We start from the raw sequence: 22,439 nt of genomic DNA, 5'->3' as shown, positions 1-22,439 counted from the left end.
TGTTCTGGGGATAAATTGGTAGTAGTACAGTTGAAATCTCAACACATGCTAAAAAGAGAAATGAAAAACAAAGACGATCCTTATCAACAGCTGCCCAAATACTTATAGAACCATATGTAGAGAGAGGATTGTGGTTAAGAGGATGCAGTTCAGTGGATAATCTTGGTGTCTTTTCTCACTTTCTTCTGCCCCTTTCATAGAATCCCATACCTGGATCATCCCTCCAGAGTTGAGAAATCATTCAACTATGTCGTGCCAGTTTCACTTGAAATCAGTAAACGATTCTGGAAATGACAGCTTGACCTTCAGCATCATCTCCTTCAGTACCCAGTGTGCCTATTGGAATGAAAGCGCAGGAGCTTGGAGTTCAGATGGGTGCAAGGTAAGTGCACGTCTCTACTGGTGTGGATATATGAGAGAGTATGAATAAAGGCACCTAATTATAGTCATTCCTGTTTGGGAATTAACATGTCTATTAGGTGACCCCAACCATACTCTGGAAATTTGAGAAGTATAAATGGAGCCACTTGCCATGGTCTTCTGATGGGTATAAAGTGAATCAGTCTTTTTCCGGATTTGTAATGGGTATAAGTTCAAGTGCTTGGTGTTGAATGGGTAGATAAAGAGTCGCTCCTTATCCATGAACACTGATGAGTATGTGATCAGAAACTACTTAGCCTAGAATTATCCCTTACCCATAGGTTTTGATAAGTATAAAAGTCCTTGTCATGAAGTCCTAATATATATCATTTTAGTCACTCTCTTTCTATGAGTTTTGATGGGTTGAGGGCCAGTGTCTTCCTTTCTGTATGTTGTGATAAGTTTAAGGGGAGGGCACCCTTTAAAGCAGAACTCTGATTGGAATGACGCAGCTCACTACTTGCGTTACTGAGAGTCGGTATAGAGACAAAATATCGACTCCAAAATATCGACTGGACATAATATCGAGTTTTAAATATAGACTGGACAAAATATCGACTGGACATAATATCGACTACAAAAATATCGTTTTTCAGGTAAGTGAAGTAATATCGACTGTATAAAATATAGATAGCAAAAATATCGATTTTTTAATAATATATAATATGTTATAGTGTATTTTTATGTAATAATATGTGTGAATAGTGTGTATTAATGTTATAAAATATTTTATTAAATGAATTTTGTTTTTATAATAATTGCGTAATGTAATTCTGTAGCGGGTGTGGGTTTATAGGGGAATAGGGTGGGAAGTAATTTAATAATTAATTAATTAATATATGTTTGTTAATATTTTTAATTAATAATTAATTGGTAATTAAATAATATTGATAAATTTTGGGTAAAGGAGCATTTTTAGGGTTCAGGGTCAGTTTTCAGTTTTTGGGTAAAGGGGCATTTTTAGGGTTCAGGGTCAGTTTTCAGTTTTTGGGTAAAGGGGCATTTTTAGGGTTCAGGGTCAGTTTTCAGTTTTTGGGTAAAGGGGGATTTTTAGGGTTCAGGGTCAGTTTTCAGTTTTAGGGTAAAGGGGTATTTTTAGGGTTCAGGGTCAGTTTTCAGTTCATGGGTAAAGGGGTATTTTTAGGGTTCAGGGTCAGTTTTCAGTTCATGGGTAAAGGGGTATTTTTAGGGTTCAGGGTCAGTTTTCAGTTCATGGGTAAAGGGGTATTTTTAGGGTTCAGGGTCAGTTTTCAGTTCATGGGTAAAGGGGTATTTTTAGGGTTCAGGGTCAGTTTTCAGTTCATGGGTAAAGGGGTATTTTTAGGGTTCAGGGTCAGTTTTCAGTTTTTGGGTAAAGGGGTATTTTTAGGGTTCAGGGTCAGTTTGGGGTTTTTGGGTAAAGGGGTATTTTTAGGGTTCAGGGTCAGTTTTGGGTTTTTGGGTAAAGGGGTATTTTTAGGGTTCAGGGTCAACAAATAAGATTGTAAAAAAATATTTTTATTATTTTCATTTATTATTTAATTATTATAATTTAATTTAAGTAGTTTAAGTATATTTTAGTAATTAAAATTTAATATTAATTTAATTTAACACTGTTTTTAATAAAGTCGATATTTTTTACATCTATATTATTGTTAACGATATTTTGTACTCGATATTTTTGTACTTACCTGTTTGTAGATACAAACTCGATATTTTGACTGTCGATATTTTGTCCACGATATTTTGGCAAGTCGATATTTTGTCCCTCGATATTTTTTCAGTGATCCCTGAGAGTCACTTCGTGCTCTAGAGGTACGATTCTTTTAATGGGACTCATACTTTGTCATCAAATTCTAAAGGGTGTGTCCCCTGAAGTTCAGATGAGTATTAGGAGCCTTATTGCCTCCTTACCTTGGAATTCTGTTAGGTGTAAGGTGAATCACTAATGTTATATGAGGATGGGGGTTCTAATGGTGAGAGGATGGCTGTATATTGTATCCTGATGAAGCTACAGTGTTCTATTCATGGCCATTGATGTCTGATGTGTCCATACGCATACTCTTTATTTGTGAAGCAAATCCCTTACCTGAATTGGGAGAGCAGGTGGTTGTTGTACAGTGTATCATCAGTCTGAATATACCTGATGTGCATGACTCGTCCTTGTCTGACATTGGCATTCCTATGCTTAAGAACCTTTTGCTGATCTCAGATTTTTAATGTGTATAATGTCAGTGTTCGCCTGTGAATGAGAATGAGATTAGCGCCAGGTAACCTTATATGGTAATTTTATTCTGATGATTTTAATTGCCTTCCTTTGCTGTGTATGTGGTTACGGTGGATGCACACATAGCCCATTCATACCCTTTTCTGTATTGAGGTTCTAATGAATGTAAGTTGGGTCTATTTCAAGCCTTTAAATTCTGATGAATATACAAGTAGGCCTTGCCTCAACATAACACATCAGAAGGGTAAAAGGAAGATCTGTGCAACATTGTGTTACCCTATGGGTACAAAATTAGTTATCTAAGTACAGACAAATCAAATAAGTCTATTCAATAGTTAATAAACACATTTTATTTCAACCTAACTAAATTGATGAATGCATTTACCTTAAGAATAGATAATGTTAAATGCATTAGATTTCAAACAGACCAGAGAAAGGGGAAACACTCACAGTGCCGCAATGGTTTGAAAGCAAACATTAATTGGAAATTGCACTTATCCTTCGAGAACGATTACATGATTTGTAAGAACAAGCGGTTTGCCGCACTTGCTCTGCATTCCTATGACTATGGGAATATGCAGACATATTTTTGGGGGATCTGTTCCTTTTCAAGACTTTCAAGTCAAAAACTTTCCCTAGGGAACTCAATATTTAGCACTCAAAAACATCTGGGATCACTCATTCTTCCCTGTCATAATCTAGCAACTCTAGGCAGGAAGGTAGGTGTATGGGCTTCTGGGATGAAGAGGGGTATGAACACATGAAAGATTATTTTTTCCCCTCATTCCATCACAGTAATCTACTCCTTAATCTGTTTTCAGGTTGGGCCACAGACGAGCATATCACAGGTTCAGTGTCTCTGCAACCACCTCTCCGTCTTCGGCAGCTCTTTCTTTGTCTTGCCGGCACAGCTTGATCTCACCAAGACCGCAGAGTATTTCTCAAATATCTCGGAGAACCCTGTCATTGTGGTCATGTTGGCCTGCTTCTATGCATGCTATCTTTTGTCACTGCTTTGGGTGCGAAGAATGGACAGGATGGATAAGTCTAAGGTGACAGTTTATTTGAATATGATGCACAGTAGCATGCTTCCCAGTTCCTTCTGTGATTATAAAATGTATTCCTCGTCTCCTTGCCATGAAATAGATGTTCAATAGCTCTGCTATTGAAGATATAAGATGGAATTCCATGTAAGAGCCCTCATGGTGACAAGATAGATGACTGAGGAGGAGAGTAGATATAACTTTCAAACACAAAATGAGGCTTTAAAGGGATTTAAAATGCAAGTGCACAATGCTCAGGATTTTATTCCTAGATTTCACGATGGGTTTAAGTAGAACCTAAGGTAATCACGTTCTAATTGTTCTCTTTAGATTCTGTTTTTCATCACAGATTGTTGTGGATTCCTTGCTTCCATGCGATGTCGCTGCCCTGTTCATCTGCTCATATATGCGTCAGGACTGTCAGGGGCTATGTCTAGATCTCAGTCAGGGGCTTTGAGCAAGGACTGTTGGCCTGGTAGAAAAAGTAAGCAGAATTAGGAGTACAGCACTGCCCAGGCTCACACAGAGAGTCAGAGGAGACAAGAGATTCAATGGGGAAGCCTGCATGATGGAACAAGACTAAGTCTGGTTAAGACTCAGAAAATAAGTAATCAAAGGGAGAATGGATCACTTGTACCTGTATTACCAGGGTCAGGTGCGTTGACCAACTTAAAAACCCTCAATCACGTACAGGAGTGGTAAAGCGGTATATCTTGATTTTCTGCTTCTCTTAGAACGTGAAAGCATCATCCTTGGGTCTTTTTGGTAATGTGACCATGCCTCCTCTCCTACTGAATAACATTTCTTTGGGAAAGAATGGGAAACAATGCAATTCACAACTATCACTGATCACTACTGCTATCACCAGTTGGTCTAACTCCAGGGGGAGGAAAGCACATTATCAAAAAGACCCAATGATGATGCTTTCACGTTCTAAGAGAAGCGGAGAATCAAGATATACAGCTTTACCACTCCTGTACATGATTTTTAAGTTGGTCAACACACCTGACCCTGGTAATACAGGTACAAGTGATCAATTTTCCCTTTGATTACTTACCTTTGATATGAAGCCGAATGGATCTCAGCGTCTTCCTCCCTCTTTTGATTATATAAGACTCAGAAAGAACAGGCATTCATGAGGCAATTTAGCATTCAGAATAACTAACACCCAGAACGGACGTGCAAGACATACATATATAACATTTAACAATGAAGGGAATGTGATGGGAAGCAATCGGAAGCTCCACATGTTAAGATTGAAGTTTAATAGGTTCCTCATCCACAATTGCTGTTACAGATGCTGACTGAAAATACCCACATGTAGGATATACATGCAAAGGCAGGGTCTATGTATCTGATACCTATGGTGATGTTATAAATGTAACTCAAAGACAATGCTCACAGTATATAAGAAACACCAGCTAGGTTGTCAGTTGTGCCCACAGATCCTGGCAATCAAACAGGAACATGCAAGGCGGTAACAGCAAGGGTGTAGAACTACACACACAATAGACAAGGAGCCAGCGAGGAGGAGAGCTTAACAGGAAAGAAGGGAAAACAAAGGGCACACTTGGCAAAAGGTATGAAAAAAAACACAAGGATACTGGAAGCTAAGACGACAAGAAGAGGAAGACAGCAGGGTAGGAACTGGAACAAAGGTAATGGGAAGAAAAGCAGGGACTGGGAAATAGAAATACAGGAGAGAGGCTACAATGGTGCACGAAACAGTACTGGTTTAGGAATCAAGGCAACAAGGAATAGGTAACGAGTCATGGTAGTACTGACGGCAGTGCTAGTTCAGGAATATTGAATCAAGGAATAACTATAGCACAGGAATCAAAGAATAGCTATTGCTCAGGAACTCATGAAACAAGGACATCAAAAGCTCAGGAAACATCAAAGTCAATCTCACAGGAACACAGCTACAGTGACCAACACTGGACTGAAAGGAGCTGGGGCTTGAAAGAGCTCACAGTAAACACATGCACAAGGTGTGAGCAGACTATCAGCTGCCAGCCACTGGTGTGCTGAATTCCTCCACTCATCCTTGGCCTGCAGGGGTATAGACGAAGCAGTGAGCAGGGGATTATAGGTAATGGAGTTTCAAGCATAAGCAGACGGGCTTCCACAAAACCTGGCATGGATTGGAAATGGATGGCATTTCTCAAATAGCGTCCAAATGACTGGAAGTCACTATGCGCTTGTAAGGGAAGGTCCGGAAGCATGATAGAACACTGGATAGTCCCACAAGTCAGCCCCCGGTGGTGGATACAAGAATGCAGGGAGCGAGTCGTGACAGTATGTAAATGTGGTTACTTGCAGCCTTTTGATAAATGTGGCACTAATGACCGGAATGATAAATCTGTTTCTACAAATAGCTTGTTATGATGTCATCTAATTTTCTCACTCTATGAGAAAGTAAGAGAGAAAACCTTGATATTGGCTTCCACTCTTAAGATTTTTCCAGTGTACACACAAGACATTATGTGGCAGCATTGCACCAGCTCAGACTTGTACCACCTAGCATGGCTGCATATGGGCATAGCTGTGTGGGAACATGGTTTGAGTCTTGTTTACCATGTAACGCATTCCCCCATGCCATTGCCGAGTGCCTTTAAGTTGCTTTGTAGGTTTTCACTTTAGCTTGTGATTTAAAGTCTTTTATCAGGTAGATGTCCGTCTCCCACATCTCCATCCTTTATGCTGACTTCATATGGATAATTCTGCTAGACATTCAACTAAATGTTGTCTGCCAGCTCATTTTGGCAGACCTTAACTTAAGAATTCCTTTTTTCCCTGGCATTTCAGAGACCAGTATCCTCGGGTAACACTTTCCTGCAGTGACTGAGTAGTGTAGACAGTTGCAGAGCTTTTCAGTTGTGGCTGTCCATCATTTGTTTGTGTAGCAGTCATCATATGCATGTCATTATTCACCTTTCCTTGGTGCAATCTCTGGAGCAAAATAGAAATTATAGTACATGACCACATAAAATGGGAAAACATATTTAGTCTTGATGTCTGCAGTATGGAGAAAACCACTGTGTCTGAATCCTTCTACACTGCTAAAACAACTTGGAAAACATATAGCCCATTATTTGCTTGTTCGTCTTCCTGGTCACTGTCCTAACAACCTACTTTTAGACCTTTTACACTAAAGGGTCAAACAGGCCGAATTGAGGATTGGGACTGTGTCATCTGACAAGCTCTAGTTCCAAGTTCTTCTCCCTAACTCCCATCATGACTTTGACAGCATGGTCTGGGGGTGGCCCTACCAGTAGGATATCAATGATTGGTTGATACAGAGGGACATCACTAGCTTAGATACCTGGGCCCTGGACACTGATCATTCATATTGCAAGATTGATACCTCCCACAGCTGACAAGGGCCACTGTGGCTATTTCATAGTAGTCCTTGGGTAAAGAACATCAAGAGATTACTGGCCAGTGCCTGGTCTCAGTTTGAACCACAACAGACATTCAGTAAGATAACCATCCAGATAAAAACGCCACCGGCCCTCCAGGAGACAAAAGCAATTGGATATTTAAGAATCTTACCTGTAGTGTTTCTTTTTCAAACTGTTACCCACTTCCAATAAATTTGGGAAGACCCTGGCACCACGGTAGGTATGACACATGCGCAAGGCATATGTGTCTTTACATACCTGGATAACTGGCTAATAAGTGCTTCTTATTTTCTGAAGTTAGTTTTTTTTTATATTTCTTTTTATTTTCATATATAAAACAAAATAAAACAAAGACGTATCTGGGACATCGCACTCGGTTACAATGATCAGCAAACATTTTGGATATCAGGATATCTATAGACAATGTGTGGGGCCAACAAGACACTGACGCGTAAATCATTCAAAATTGGTAACTGCATACAATTAAGCTACGTTAGATGCGCTACTGTGCTCGGTCCCCGCCACCCACCAGGACAGGATAAAGAAAGGCGTATTGCCCCTAGATACGGAAAAGTACAGTCAGGATAAACAACAAAAATATACTCGCCACAGCCTACACTAACTATACTAACACCCATCCCCCCACCCTGCACCCCTGCATATGGCTTTCGCCAGACCCCAACTAGCAGTGTGCCTGTCGCCCCATCTAACTAAATACTAAAAAATAGAAAATGGAGGAGGGCACATTTATACATGCCCCCGGCCCCCTCCCCCCGCCAGAACTAAGAATCCACAGGAGTTAAACCACAAATCTATTAAGAGGCAAATATATTACTCAACAGGGGAAACTGTAAAACATCGCCCAACCTCCCACTAGAATCACGGTAGCCAATCCCTCATCCATCAATACCACAATGTCAAATCCAAGCAATAATTCTCATCCTTGTCCCTTCCGATCGGACGTATGCTCCCCTTCCGGACGACTCTTCGTCTCCACAGGATAGTCAGAGTTCAAACTGAGGCGAAGCCAAGATGTAAAGTCACTGAGAACTCCAGCAGGTCCGAGGACTCTCCCAACCACCATGAACTCCCAACGTTGTTTCCTCCGCCATCTCAGTGAAACTGGCGGATAGGGGAGGGACGAGGTTTCTAGCCCAAAACAGTTCTCAGCATAAGTCTTCGGAAAGGGGGCATCGATTAGACCTCCCACAGTCAGCAATGATAGTAAGCTTGACCTTCCATTGAAAGCACCGATCTCGTTCTTATCGGGCATCACATCAGCCAGCGGTTCCGACACCTCTCGTCGCACGGGGCCTTCTTCCTCTCTCGAAATGGCCACCGTGGGTACCTCCAGCTGCCTCATTCCATGTAACGGAGCAGGGCCCGGTCCAATATGCCCATTTGCAAAGGAACGGGCTATCATTTTACGAATAAGTGCATCCACATGAGTATGGAGAGCCCCAATGGCAGCCAGCACCGTTCGCAGCGACGGTCCACTCTCAGTCCGCTCCACAGGTCCTAGCTCGATATCGACCATATTCAAGTCCCCCGAAAGCTCAGTCTTCCGGGGGGACAGTCAATAGTGGAACGGAGAATAGCAGAGGGGGACTCAACGTTCACCGCTGTTTCGGTCTGTGATCCGTCACCGAACGCCGGCGAGGGGGCAACCGGGCCACCGGATCCGGGACCTCCGCCCACAGCCTCAGTCGAGCTTCGTCACCCCTCCTTCAATGTTTGCACACTCGGCAGACCGCCATCAAAATCGGGCCAAGAAAACCTCCACAGAAATAGACCGGACCCTGCCACACAACCACGGCCGATGTTGTTCAATTGGAGCCCGGCAGGGCCATTACTCGAGACCCCAGCTCCTAAGCTGGGCTAGGCCGCAAACTTTGACACAACGTTACTCGGTCCACCCGACCAGTAGAAATCTCGGGATCGCACCATCGAGCTGCCGTCTGGTTCATACACATGGAGGTAGGGCGCAAACACAGGATAAATTACAGGATCATCTGGCAGGAGACGGAGGTCAGTGGAGCCGGGAGCCTAGGCAGCCATTTTGTTCGGTAGCGTAGCTCCTCCCCCCCCTGAAGTTAGAGTTAAATGTCTTGCTTGTCTGCAAGATGCTACAATTCCATGATTTCCTTGACACTCATGCCAAGTCCAAACTTGTGTCAACCTCTAACTTCTTGGGAACCCCTTATTTTCGCCAGTTTATCTTATTTCCATATTTGTTCTCCAATTGCTTTATTGCTTGTTAAGATATATCCTCTTCATAGCACCCCACCTTTTCAAGATTTCCCGTACATCTGACCGTCCTTTACTATTGTAAATACACACATTTGACACATGTAACAACTGAATAGAATTATGTGTATCCTTTAACTTCATGATATTTTTAATAAACTTCCAAATAACCTTGTAGCTTAAATAAACCACATAATATTTCTTATGTCTCCTGCTGTTTTTGGCTAACTTTAAATAATTATGTGTGTACCGAAGACTTCTTTATCCCAAGCAAAATCTTAATTAATCCTGTTCACACAACATTTATTCTTTATTTTGCAGATTATTGAAACACTTTACTTCTGAAAATATTATGCATTGTAGAAAGAGAACCATGATGCCTCATTTTCCAGACTACTAACAAAAAAGCTAACTATTGACCCCTTCTCCCTCTGAGGGACCATGTATTATAAGTTCCACCATTCTCATGGTAACCCCTTAAGTGCTGCCTCGGTGCATTGGCCGACGGCAGCACTACCTCCCCAGTGCTGCGCACGACCATTGGACGTCCATTCAGCACTAGTTCCAATGGACAGCGCAGCACTGGGGAGGGATGTTTACTAGCAGCTATGAGGTTAAGGGTACTGGGTAGTCCATTAGTAATATTCTGCATGCTGCACCTTAATGGATTGAAGTATTCCATTTTCTGATGGATACATCTGCCAGTGGATTCCTCACCATGTGAATATCCCCTGCGCCAGCAGCATTCAAATTTTTTTTGTAGCTCTCCACCCTGACGAGGGTGACGCCGTAGAACCATGGCTCCGCTCGCGACCCGGCTGACGTCACTGGAGCCATAAAGGAGCCTCGTCGGCGTGATGACGTCAGTTCCCTTTTTTCCGAGCCGTCAAAGCTAACGGTTTTTCTAGGACTCTCCGTAGTTTTGCTTGATACTTTGTGTTTCTGGCTGTATTCCTGTGCTTCTTATTGTTTCCTGTAAAGGATATCGTCGAGGAAGTGCGGGTTCAAGCCTTGCAGGGAGTGCAGAGGACATATGTCCATTACTGATCCACATGAAGACAGCGTTTGGTGTCTGTCATCGGATCACAACGTCGAGGGGTGTGCCTGTTGCAGGAAAATGAATCCGAAGGCTTTGAAAGAAAGAGAAGCAAAGCTCTTCATGGAAAAAACGAGGAAAGAAAAAAGAGCGTCATTCTGATAGTGAGGCGGCGCCGAAGTCGACTTCTCCAGTCTATCGACGCCGTAAGGACTTTGTGTCTCCTTCTCCCTCAAATCCAGCTTCTCCGGTGAAATCGGCTTCGCCTGCAGTTTCTCCTGTTCGATCTCCGACGCCGACTCCATCACAGACTTTGGAACATTCCCCCGGCTCCGGTAGAAGAGGTTCCTGTGCCGGATGACCAGGCGACTCCATCGGATCCGCTGTCTGCGCCGGCTGGCCCGAACACAGTAATGCCTGCATCAGAGTCTGTCCCTGGGGCCTATCCTCCTTTTCCAAGCCCTGGACAAGATCCTTCGCATTATCTAAATGCGATGTATGGAGTATTCCATAGGTCTATGTACCCCTCTTGAGCACCTTCGGGTCTCATGGGTCCATTAGCCTTTAATCCGGGGGTTCTTCAGGCCTATGCCCAGGCTCCCTTCATGCCATTCCTTCCGGCGGCTCCGTCTTGGCATTTCCCGGCGCCGAGGACGTCGACGCCGTTTTCATCCTCTCCGGCGCCGTCAGCTCGACCTCGATCGGCGCAGACTGTGCCGACGGATCCGTGTACGATGCCGGCTTTAGGTCCTTCGGAGTCGGTCTTGGCTCCACCGGCGTCGGTGCCTAGAATAAGATCTAGGAGAGAAGCTCAGAGAGTTTTTGAGGAGCAGAGATTTCGTCGGAAATGGAGGGATGTGAGGTTGAGGACTCTGATGACTGTTTTATGGAATTAAAAGAGGCAAGTGGCCTTGATATGTCTCCTGAGTGGGAGCTTTCTCCTGTCTCCTGTTTCGGATGCTCCATCAAAGGATGTTGCCCCCTACCATACAGTAATTAAAAAGGCAGCAGAACTTTTGGACCTTCAGCTTCCTTCTGTTGAATTTAAATCTAATATACTGATGGAAGTTCTCCACTCTCCTACTTCTGTTGTAGAACCTCTGCTACCATTTAATGAGGCAATTACAGATCCTGTATTGGAGGTCTGGCGCAAACCATTCGCGGCTCCAGCAGTTAACAAAGCAATTGCCAGGAGATATAGGGTGGCTCCAGGGGATCCTGGATTTTTATCACCACACCCTTCTCCTAAGAGTCTAGTAGTCCAGGCAGCCTGTTCAAAGAAGTTTTCTGGTGCCCTTCCACAGGTTCCGGCGGACAGAGAGTCAAAAAAGCTTGACCAGTCCGCTAAGAAGGTGTTTTCTTCAGCTAGCAAGGCCCTTAAGTCAACTAATGCCACCTGTGTTTTGGGTCGCTATAGCCATGCCCTTATGGACTCAGTGAAACAGCTTGCCCCAAAATTGTCCGAAGATGACAGGAAAATTTGTAATGAGGTCTTACAGGACACTCAAGCGGCTGCTCATCAGGTGATTCAGAGTGGCTTGGACACGGCAGACTCTGTCGCCAGGATCATGGTATCTGCTGTGGCTACAAGAAGAAGTGCCTGGCTTAAATCTTCAGAGTTCTCCCCAGATGTATAGGCAGCACTTTTGGACCTACCTTTCGATGGCTCTGGTATCTTTGGCAGGAAAGAAGATGCGGCCCTGGAAAAATTTAAAGATAGTAAGGCAACGGCCAAATCTCTAGGCCTTCAGACTCAGCCTAGGGGTTCAACGTTTAGGAGGTATAGAGGTTTTGAGAGATCGTCCTTTCGCTCTTTCAAATAACCTCAGCAGCAGAATACCTAGTATAGATCCTACAGGGGCAAGAATAGAGGTCGCCCACAAGGTCGTCAGCCTTCCTCCTCCTCTACCTCCCTTCCTATTACCACAGCAAAGCAGCCCTAGATCCGCCATTCAGGATCATGTCGGTCCTGTAGGGGGTCGGCTTACTTATTTTCTGCAAGATTGGGAATCGGTCACTACAGACCTTTGGGTTCTCAATCTTGTGGAGAATGGGTATGCTCTTCCCTTTCGGAAATTCCCTCCAAATTACCCTCCTTGCCAAGGGATTTGCTCAGAAAACCACCTTCTTCTCCTGCAGGAGGATGACCTAACATTACTAAAAAAAGGCGCGATAGAGGTGGTTCCGGAGCAGGAAAGGGGTCAGGGTTGACTACTCCCGGTATTTCCTGATACCCAAAAAGGATGGCAGGATACTTCCAATCCTGGATCTCAAATCTTTTTCTGAAGCAGGAAAAGTTCAAGATGCTCACCCTTGCGCATGTTCTTCAAGCACTGCAACAGGAGGATTGGATGGTGTTTATCGACTTGCAGGATGCGTATTTTCTTATCCCGATCCTGAAGTCGCACATGAAGTATCTCCGTTTCACGGTAGGGTTGCAACATTATCAGTTTGCGGTCCTTCCGTTTGGTTTTACTACTGCACCTCGAGTCTTCACCAAGGTGATGGCAGTGGTGGTAGCCCATCTCAGAAGGTCGAGGATTTCGGTTTTCCCCTATTTGGACGACTGGCTGATCAAAGCAGGGTCGCCGGACAAGGTGCGTCATCATCTGCAAGTGACAACGCAGCTGTTTTACAGATTGGGTTGTTCGATAAACCTGCCCAAGTCTCACCTAGTGCCCTCTCAGCGCAACCTGTTTATAGAGGCGGTACTGGACACTACTGTCTGCCGAGCATTCCCTCCTCCTTAAATGATTCTCGACATTCAGGAAATGTTTCCTTTGTTTTACAATGGAGCTGTAGTTCTAGTCCTGAAGGTCCTTCGCCTGCTCGGTCTGTTTGGTTCCTGCATTCTGTTGGTCAATCATGTAAGCTGGCACATGAGGGCGCTGTTATGGCTGGATTTTCTGAGTAGGTGGGATCAGCCCCTAGGGGCCCCTCCAACCCAGCCAGAACGTAATCACATCCCTCCTCAGGACCAACTATCCAGGCACCTGGCACCTACCTGAGGATGGGGAACTCGCAATATACAAGCTCATATTATTAAAAACACCACTAAATCTATAGGGATACTAAGAATACTCACCAATTACTAGGGATATCCATACCCTACACCACACTTATATTCACATCAGTTGGTCTCGCGGCCACTCTGACCCAGACCGTTCTACCCTAGGGCAGATATGACACACAATCTGGTGCGTCTACACATGGGCCTGCAGAACCCAATGCTCCCTTTTCCAAACTGTTTGCAATCCTGCAAAACTACACGCTAGTTCGACCTCCTAGCGCTCTCACTTATTCAAGCCACAATCCTGTGGGTATCAGCACTGGTAATCCTCCCCAGTGTTCTCACTAACGCCGCATATCAACGACGACCACATTCCTATGAACACCTATATATATATATATATATTGGGAAGTCTCTTCACTAAGGGTCTGCTACTACAATATTAGGAGTTAGCCAATTAATATTATATGTCTCCTATTCTTGGCATCATAGGTCCACTCACTCCCTATTTATGTGATCACCACTTACCTGATTGGGATTACTCATCCATTCATGCAAACACTAAACACCTAGGAGCGTTGTTTACCTGGATTGAACAAGAATACAAGAGATACACGCCAGTTTGTTACAAACTGGGGGGGTTATTTTATTACAACAATATAAACATTTACACAGATCTGTGACTGACAAAGACTATAGGTAGAACACACCGCTGAAAGAGAAAAGATTAAACATAACAGGAACACTCCGCTGAAAGAGAAAAGATTTAAACATACAATGGCTTAGGGAATAAGGACAAGATTAAGATGCAAGTGTAAAGTAAACTAATGTGATGAGAACAATATCACCTGATTAGTGTGAAGTCTTGTTCTAGCTGTCATCTGGGTTCCTCTCTCGTCTGTGCCTTGGCTCATCTCAGACTCCCTCTCTCTCCTGCACTCTTGGGTACACCTCTGCGCTGATCATCTCCCCCACGAACTGTCTCCACCTTCCAGCTTCAATCTTAATGGTTCCTGCCGCTCTGATCACCGTTCATTCCACTAGCTTATTCACTCTGTCTCTGCGCCACTGTCCAATTAACTCCATCTGCTCCCATAGGTTAGTCCACGATCTCTCCTCCGTCTCTTCTAAAAGGCATTACTTCAGACTCCAGCTATTCACACCTCCTCCTGATGAGCAACTGCTTCTGACTGCTTCCTTCAGTTCCAGCTCACTATTTAACTCAGCTCTTCTCCAGCTTGAACCCTCTCTCTCTGCCAACTCCACTCCACTGCTTTCCACTCCTCCACCTTAACACGACCCTCTGGCTTCGCCACCTTCACTCGACTCTCACTCTGCTCGACTCACTGACTCCGCCTCTGCACTTCACTGATATAGAATGCTGTTTCCTCATGGAAAGTTCCAGCCATCAGCCTGCCGCCCACCAGGTCTCTGCATCACCTCGCATCAAGGACACACACCCAGCCGGCCGGCCTTTTGTTGTGTCTTCTACACAGAGAATAATACAGCCTACCGATAAGGGCTGGCCCAGACCGGTTCTCTCCAAGTGAAAAACAGCCTTAACTATAAACTTTGCCTTTGCCCTGAAAAGCCTCTCAGCTTCATCAAGATGGAGTCTCTCTAGCTCTAGGCCTGTAGGCCTGAAAGGGGTGAAATGCTCCTTAGCTCTGTCAGAATACCTACATAAACCATACCAATGTGTCTAATATGTCAAAGCCAATAGGCAATAGACAGGTTAAAGTCAAGAATAAAGGCATATTAAGCAGCTATCCTCTTCTAGGTCTGGAAAAAAGGGCTTAAAAGGGCCAACACAGGCTAAGAATACCTATACTAGATGTGAGCAAGATTAAGGTCTATATCACTGCTAAATAAAGCCAAAAACTCTGCCATTACACTCCACCCTTAGATCCTTATCTTGCGAGCATCAGTAAACAACAACATCCATATAAACAAACATCAACACAATCTATCAACAAATCAAAAACTAAAAAACTCCCTAAAAAGAATGACAACTTAAGGAAATCCCACCTGAAACTCAATGGTAGGGAATACAAACCTAACAACCAACTGAAAACAAATCAAAGCAACCTTGACTAGAATGCTGAAACATATCTGAGATTGGATCTGATAACAACAGAAACTAACCAAAGCATCCTCAAACTAAATGTGCCTCAACTTCTAATGATAACTGGTGAAATCTAGTGATGTAGGGACTTATGTGTTGAATGAAAACAGCAAGGGGCCTAAATGGGGCCTACTTCGGACAACTTAAGCCTAAATGAGGCCTACCTACTATTGTCAACTTAAGAACTAAATGTGTTTCAACTCCTAATGAGAAAACAACAAAGGGCCTAAATGAGCCCTACCTACTATAGGCAACTTAAGCTAATGATGACTCATGAAACTATTGGTGTAGGGGCTTGTTTGTGGGATGAAAATAACAATGGGCCTAAATGAGGCCTACCTACTATAGTTAACTTAAGCTAATGATGACTCATGAAATCTATTGGTGTAGGGGCTTGTTTGTGGGATGAAAATAACAATGGGCCTAAATGAGGCCTACCTACTATAGTTAACTTAAGAAAATATTTTGGTGAAATCTGAGAAGTAGACATGACAAACCGTGTCAAGGTCTGGGCAAACATTAATACATAATCATACTAAAAGACACACCTCCCAGAACAATCCAAAGTGTAAGGTAACCACCCTTTGATCAATCAAGGTGAAAATGTAAGAACAGTAAAAAACAACCCCATATCTACAAGATAACTGGTGTAACACCAAGCCTAAAACAGCAATTTTACATCATACTGTGGAACACATGTGTGCAGCACCATTCAAAAAAAAAAGTCCTTCATTGGCAAAAACTGTTTTGAAGAAAACAGAAAAACTATAATAGGTGACATGTTTGTGTTTTTTCTTAAAAGTGGGGCCTGCTCGTAGTGATGTCAACAACAACAAAAAAAAAACATGGGAACAATGCAGGCCAAGAAATTATGTAACCAAGTTCATTGGAAAAAAAAAGTCAATTTTTGTTTCTTCAGTGTAGGCCACCACCCTGCATCTTCGGTATCCGGACACTTCCTCCGATGCGGCCATCCATCACCCTTCCGGTCTGGTCTGGTCTGGTTCCATCATCCAAAAATAATAAACTAAAATAAAAACATGAAAGTAAAAAACTAAAACAACAAAGGAAGTGGAAGGGGGAGGGGCCACGCACAACCACAACCCAGCAATCCTAGGGACAAGAAAACAAGTATCATTATTCTTGCAAAATAAAATTTTCCATTTAAAAAGCACCCCGGGTGCCTTTCATTATTGAAAAGAAAATATCCTAATTAATTAAAAACATTCAAAATTTAATTTTTAAGTTCATGCAGTGGGGCCTAACATACCCTAATCCTCTCTAAGCCAGCCTTCTCCCTTCAGACGCGGGAGCCAGGCTACAGTGTGAAGCTATTTGAATCACTGCCAAATGATGATCTCACAGCAGGAGCAGGGCACTGCAAGCCTCCCATTTCCCTGGTCAGAGAAGCCCGCCCAGGCCCACTGCAACTAACTAACTCCAAGGGCAAGAGTCTGCAAGAGTCCCTTATCAGCAGGCAATGAAGCCGCCTGCGTCAACAGCCAGGAAGAGCCAGGTCCCCCCGCCCTTACAATAAACAAGCCGTCCGCGGAAGAAAATTGGATTATAGCCAATCATAATGAACAGGGACGTGATCGGAACCTGCAGAGGGAAGAAAAAAAAAACTCGTCTGCACAAACCAGCTGGTCTGCCAAGGTCGACAAACAAATTCCTTGCTTGTTCCCAGGCCTGATTGTACTAAAGAAAGCCAGCATTTCAAAAAAAAACAATTCAGTTACAGTGTACTGCTACTTAAAAGCTTCCAGTTTCTAAAAAGACTTTTGTCTAACTAATTCAGCTAAAGGCAAGACATTTAAAATATGGGCACTTATTTAGAAAGGGGCAACTAAGTTTTACACACAAAATTATACATTCTGCATTTGAAAAAAAAACTAATTAACATGGACCATTGTCAGCTGCTGAAAGAGAAATAATTTGTAAAACAACAGAAAATGCAGATACATTTCAACATTGTGTTTAATTCAACTAGGGGCAACATGTCATTACGCGTTACAGTGTATTAATAGCGCAAACTTTTCATATAGACACATTTATAAAAAAGGTTGTGTATTACATATGGGAAAATAATAATGTTACATTTAATATTTTTTCAAAGGCACACGGTTGCCTTTCACTAATTAAAAGCACATGTTACCATGCACTGTCGGGCAAGATTTATTATTCTCAACCTGTGATCATTGCAACCAGCACATTCCTATCTAGATGGAAAACCCTCAAAGAAATAATTAATGAAAACAGCCCGTAGCATGCATTCTAACGGGCCACCTCCTTAACATTTCACTCATTTTCTCTCTCCGTGCAAACCCTTTATCAATCCGACTAGTTGATTTATAACTTACAGTTCCAAGGCAAACCCACACAAATTCGTAGACGCATTCCAAAAAGAATGTGAAATGAACAGAACCCTTTGCAAAGCACAAGATGTTACCTTTCCGTCAAGAAGTTGACAAAGCACATAGGCAGACCAAGGAACCAAAAAAAAAGTCAAAATCAAACCATCAATCCTTAAAATAACCCACTGACTTTTATAGTCAGGTCAAATAACCATGCATGTTGACAGCATGTTAAAAATAAAGACTGCCATCTCAACTCAAGATATTAACCCTTTGGCAGCTCAAGCACAATCATTTCCCAACGACTGCAGATACATGGGAAAATCATGAGCACATTTCTTCACATTTACAGATGACACGTACACATATTTTCAAAACGTTATCCCCAAGCACCCGAGAGAGATCCAGCTCTCTCCTGCCTAACGTAATGATAACATGCCCTGTCCAAGCCATGACCACATGGCGCTATTCACAAGCCATATTTACAAGACAAACTCTTCACAAACAATATATCCAAGGCGCAATGCACAAGGAACACAGCAGATCAACATGAGAACCTGCACCTCACAAGCCACATTAATATGGCGCTATTCACAAGCCATATTTACAAGACAAACTCTTCACAAACAATATATCCAAGGCGCAATGCACAAGGAACACAGCAGATCAACATGAGAACCTGCACCTCACAAGCCACATTAATATGGCGCTATTCACAAGCCATATTTACAAGGAGCTATATTCAAAGAACTCCACAAATCATATAACAATGAACATATTTCACATTGCACAGCATAAGCAGATGCAGCAAGCAATTTAATGGGCAATTTAAAAGCATTTTTTACACACATTTATACAATTGGACCATCACAAAGATGTAACTGGCTTCCTCATGTAATGCCATCCTTCAACTCTGACAGTTTAAACACCAAGATGAAAACCATTCCTTCCACCCTGAATAAACCAAATGCCATGATGTAATGCAATCTCCTCACGCTGCAACTGTTCAAGCCCATAGGTCTAACAGGCTACATAAACTGCAACATTACGCCAGATGGAACCGGCGTTCAGGGCACTCCCTCAGAACACATGGGAAACTCTCTAAGCACATGGCAAGGTCACACAGGTTTCGTAAACTGTTCGTAGACGCCAGATGTTATGGCTGGATTTTCTGAGTAGGTGGGATCAGCCCCTAGGGGCCCCTCCAACCCAGCCAGAACGTAATCACATCCCTCCTCAGGACCAACTATCCAGGCACCTGGTACCTACCTGAGGATGGGGAACTCGCAATATACAAGCTCATATTATTAAAAACACCACTAAATCTATAGGGATACTAAGAATACTCACCAATTACTAGGGATATCCATACCCTACACCACACTTATATTCACATCAGTTGGTCTCGCGGCCACTCTGACCCAGACCGTTCTACCCTAGGGCAGATATGACACACAATCTGGTGCGTCTACACATGGGCCTGCAGAACCCAATGCTCCCTTTTCCAAACTGTTTGCAATCCTGCAAAACTACACACTAGTTCGACCTCCTAGCGCTCTCACTTATTCAAGCCACAATCCTGTGGGTATCGGCACTGGTAATCCTCCCCAGTGTTCTCACTAACGCCGCATATCAACGACGACCACATTCCTATGAACACCTATATATATATATATATATATTGGGAAGTCTCTTCACTAAGGGTTGCTACTACAATATTAGGAGTTAGCCAATTAATATTATATGTCTCCTATTCTTGGCATCATAGGTCCACTCACTCCCTATTTATGTGATCACCACTTACCTGATTGGGATTACTCATCCATTCATGCAAACACTAAACACCTAGAAGCGTTGTTTACCTGGATTGAACAAGAATACAAGAGATACACGCCAGTTTGTTACAAACTGGGGGGGTTATTTTATTACAACAATATAAACATTTACACAGATCTGTGACTGACAAAGACTATAGGTAGAACACACCGCTGAAAGAGAAAAGATTAAACATAACAGGAACACTCCGCTGAAAGAGAAAAGATTTAAACATACAATGGCTTAGGGAATAAGGACAAGATTAAGATGCAAGTGTAAAGTAAACTAATGTGATGAGAACAATATCACCTGATTAGTGTGAAGTCTTGTTCTAGCTGTCATCTGGGTTCCTCTCTCGTCTGTGCCTTGGCTCATCTCAGACTCCCTCTCTCTCCTGCACTCTTGGGTACACCTCTGCGCTGATCATCTCCCCCACGAACTGTCTCCACCTTCCAGCTTCAATCTTAATGGTTCCTGCCGCTCTGATCACCGTTCATTCCACTAGCTTATTCACTCTGTCTCTGCGCCACTGTCCAATTAACTCCATCTGCTCCCATAGGTTAGTCCACGATCTCTCCTCCGTCTCTTCTAAAAGGCATTACTTCAGACTCCAGCTATTCACACCTCCTCCTGATGAGCAACTGCTTCTGACTGCTTCCTTCAGTTCCAGCTCACTATTTAACTCAGCTCTTCTCCAGCTTGAACCCTCTCTCTCTGCCAACTCCACTCCACTGCTTTCCACTCCTCCACCTTAACACGACCCTCTGGCTTCGCCACCTTCACTCGACTCTCACTCTGCTCGACTCACTGACTCCGCCTCTGCACTTCACTGATATAGAATGCTGTTTCCTCATGGAAAGTTCCAGCCATCAGCCTGCCGCCCACCAGGTCTCTGCATCACCTCGCATCAAGGACACACACCCAGCCGGCCGGCCTTTTGTTGTGTCTTCTACACAGAGAATAATACAGCCTACCGATAAGGGCTGGCCCAGACCGGTTCTCTCCAAGTGAAAAACAGCCTTAACTATAAACTTTGCCTTTGCCCTGAAAAGCCTCTCAGCTTCATCAAGATGGAGTCTCTCTAGCTCTAGGCCTGTAGGCCTGAAAGGGGTGAAATGCTCCTTAGCTCTGTCAGAATACCTACATAAACCATACCAATGTGTCTAATATGTCAAAGCCAATAGGCAATAGACAGGTTAAAGTCAAGAATAAAGGCATATTAAGCAGCTATCCTCTTCTAGGTCTGGAAAAAAGGGCTTAAAAGGGCCAACACAGGCTAAGAATACCTATACTAGATGTGAGCAAGATTAAGGTCTATATCACTGCTAAATAAAGCCAAAAACTCTGCCATTACACTCCACCCTTAGATCCTTATCTTGCGAGCATCAGTAAACAACAACATCCATATAAACAAACATCAACACAATCTATCAACAAATCAAAAACTAAAACACTCCCTAAAAAGAATGACAACTTAAGGAAATCCCACCTGAAACTCAATGGTAGGGAATACAAACCTAACAACCAACTGAAAACAAATCAAAGCAACCTTGACTAGAATGCTGAAACATATCTGAGATTGGATCTGATAACAACAGAAACTAACCAAAGCATCCTCAAACTAAATGTGCCTCAACTTCTAATGATAACTGGTGAAATCTAGTGATGTAGGGACTTATGTGTTGAATGAAAACAGCAAGGGGCCTAAATGGGGCCTACTTCGGACAACTTAAGCCTAAATGAGGCCTACCTACTATTGTCAACTTAAGAACTAAATGTGTTTCAACTCCTAATGAGAAAACAACAAAGGGCCTAAATGAGCCCTACCTACTATAGGCAACTTAAGCTAATGATGACTCATGAAACTATTGGTGTAGGGGCTTGTTTGTGGGATGAAAATAACAATGGGCCTAAATGAGGCCTACCTACTATAGTTAACTTAAGCTAATGATGACTCATGAAATCTATTGGTGTAGGGGCTTGTTTGTGGGATGAAAATAACAATGGGCCTAAATGAGGCCTACCTACTATAGTTAACTTAAGAAAATATTTTGGTGAAATCTGAGAAGTAGACATGACAAACCGTGTCAAGGTCTGGGCAAACATTAATACATAATCATACTAAAAGACACACCTCCCAGAACAATCCAAAGTGTAAGGTAACCACCCTTTGATCAATCAAGGTGAAAATGTAAGAACAGTAAAAAACAACCCCATATCTACAAGATAACTGGTGTAACACCAAGCCTAAAACAGCAATTTTACATCATACTGTGGAACACATGTGTGCAGCACCATTCAAAAAAAAAAGTCCTTCATTGGCAAAAACTGTTTTGAAGAAAACAGAAAAACTATAATAGGTGACATGTTTGTGTTTTTTCTTAAAAGTGGGGCCTGCTCGTAGTGATGTCAACAACAACAAAAAAAAAACATGGGAACAATGCAGGCCAAGAAATTATGTAACCAAGTTCATTGGAAAAAAAAAGTCCATTTTTGTTTCTTCAGTGTAGGCCACCACCCTGCATCTTCGGTATCCGGACACTTCCTCCGATGCGGCCATCCATCACCCTTCCGGTCTGGTCTGGTCTGGTTCCATCATCCAAAAATATTAAACTAAAATAAAAACATGAAAGTAAAAAACTAAAACAACAAAGGAAGTGGAAGGGGGAGGGGCCACGCACAACCACAACCCAGCAATCCTAGGGACAAGAAAACAAGTATCATTATTCTTGCAAAATAAAATTTTCCATTTAAAAAGCACCCCGGGTGCCTTTCATTA

At 43.0% G+C, this 22,439-nt stretch overlaps 1 protein-coding gene across 1 annotated transcript in view; it reads left to right on the top strand.

The window, feature by feature from the left end:
• Positions 1-22,439, top strand: part of LOC147677835 (polycystin-1-like protein 2) — a 434,899-nt gene that overhangs the window by 304,857 nt on the left and 107,603 nt on the right. Inside the window, exons 7-8 of the mRNA XM_086945590.1 lie at positions 201-382; positions 3,448-3,678. Coding sequence (XP_086801716.1) covers positions 201-382; positions 3,448-3,678 — 413 coding nt within the window. The remainder of the gene's footprint in view (positions 1-200; positions 383-3,447; positions 3,679-22,439) is intronic.

The sequence above is a fragment of the Lissotriton vulgaris genome, chromosome 12 (genome assembly GCF_964263255.1).
Source record: "Lissotriton vulgaris chromosome 12, aLisVul1.2, whole genome shotgun sequence".
Lineage (NCBI taxonomy): Eukaryota > Metazoa > Chordata > Amphibia > Caudata > Salamandridae > Lissotriton > Lissotriton vulgaris.
The sequence above is the reverse complement of the archived record's forward strand: the minus strand, read 5'-3'. Positions and strand labels throughout refer to the sequence as shown.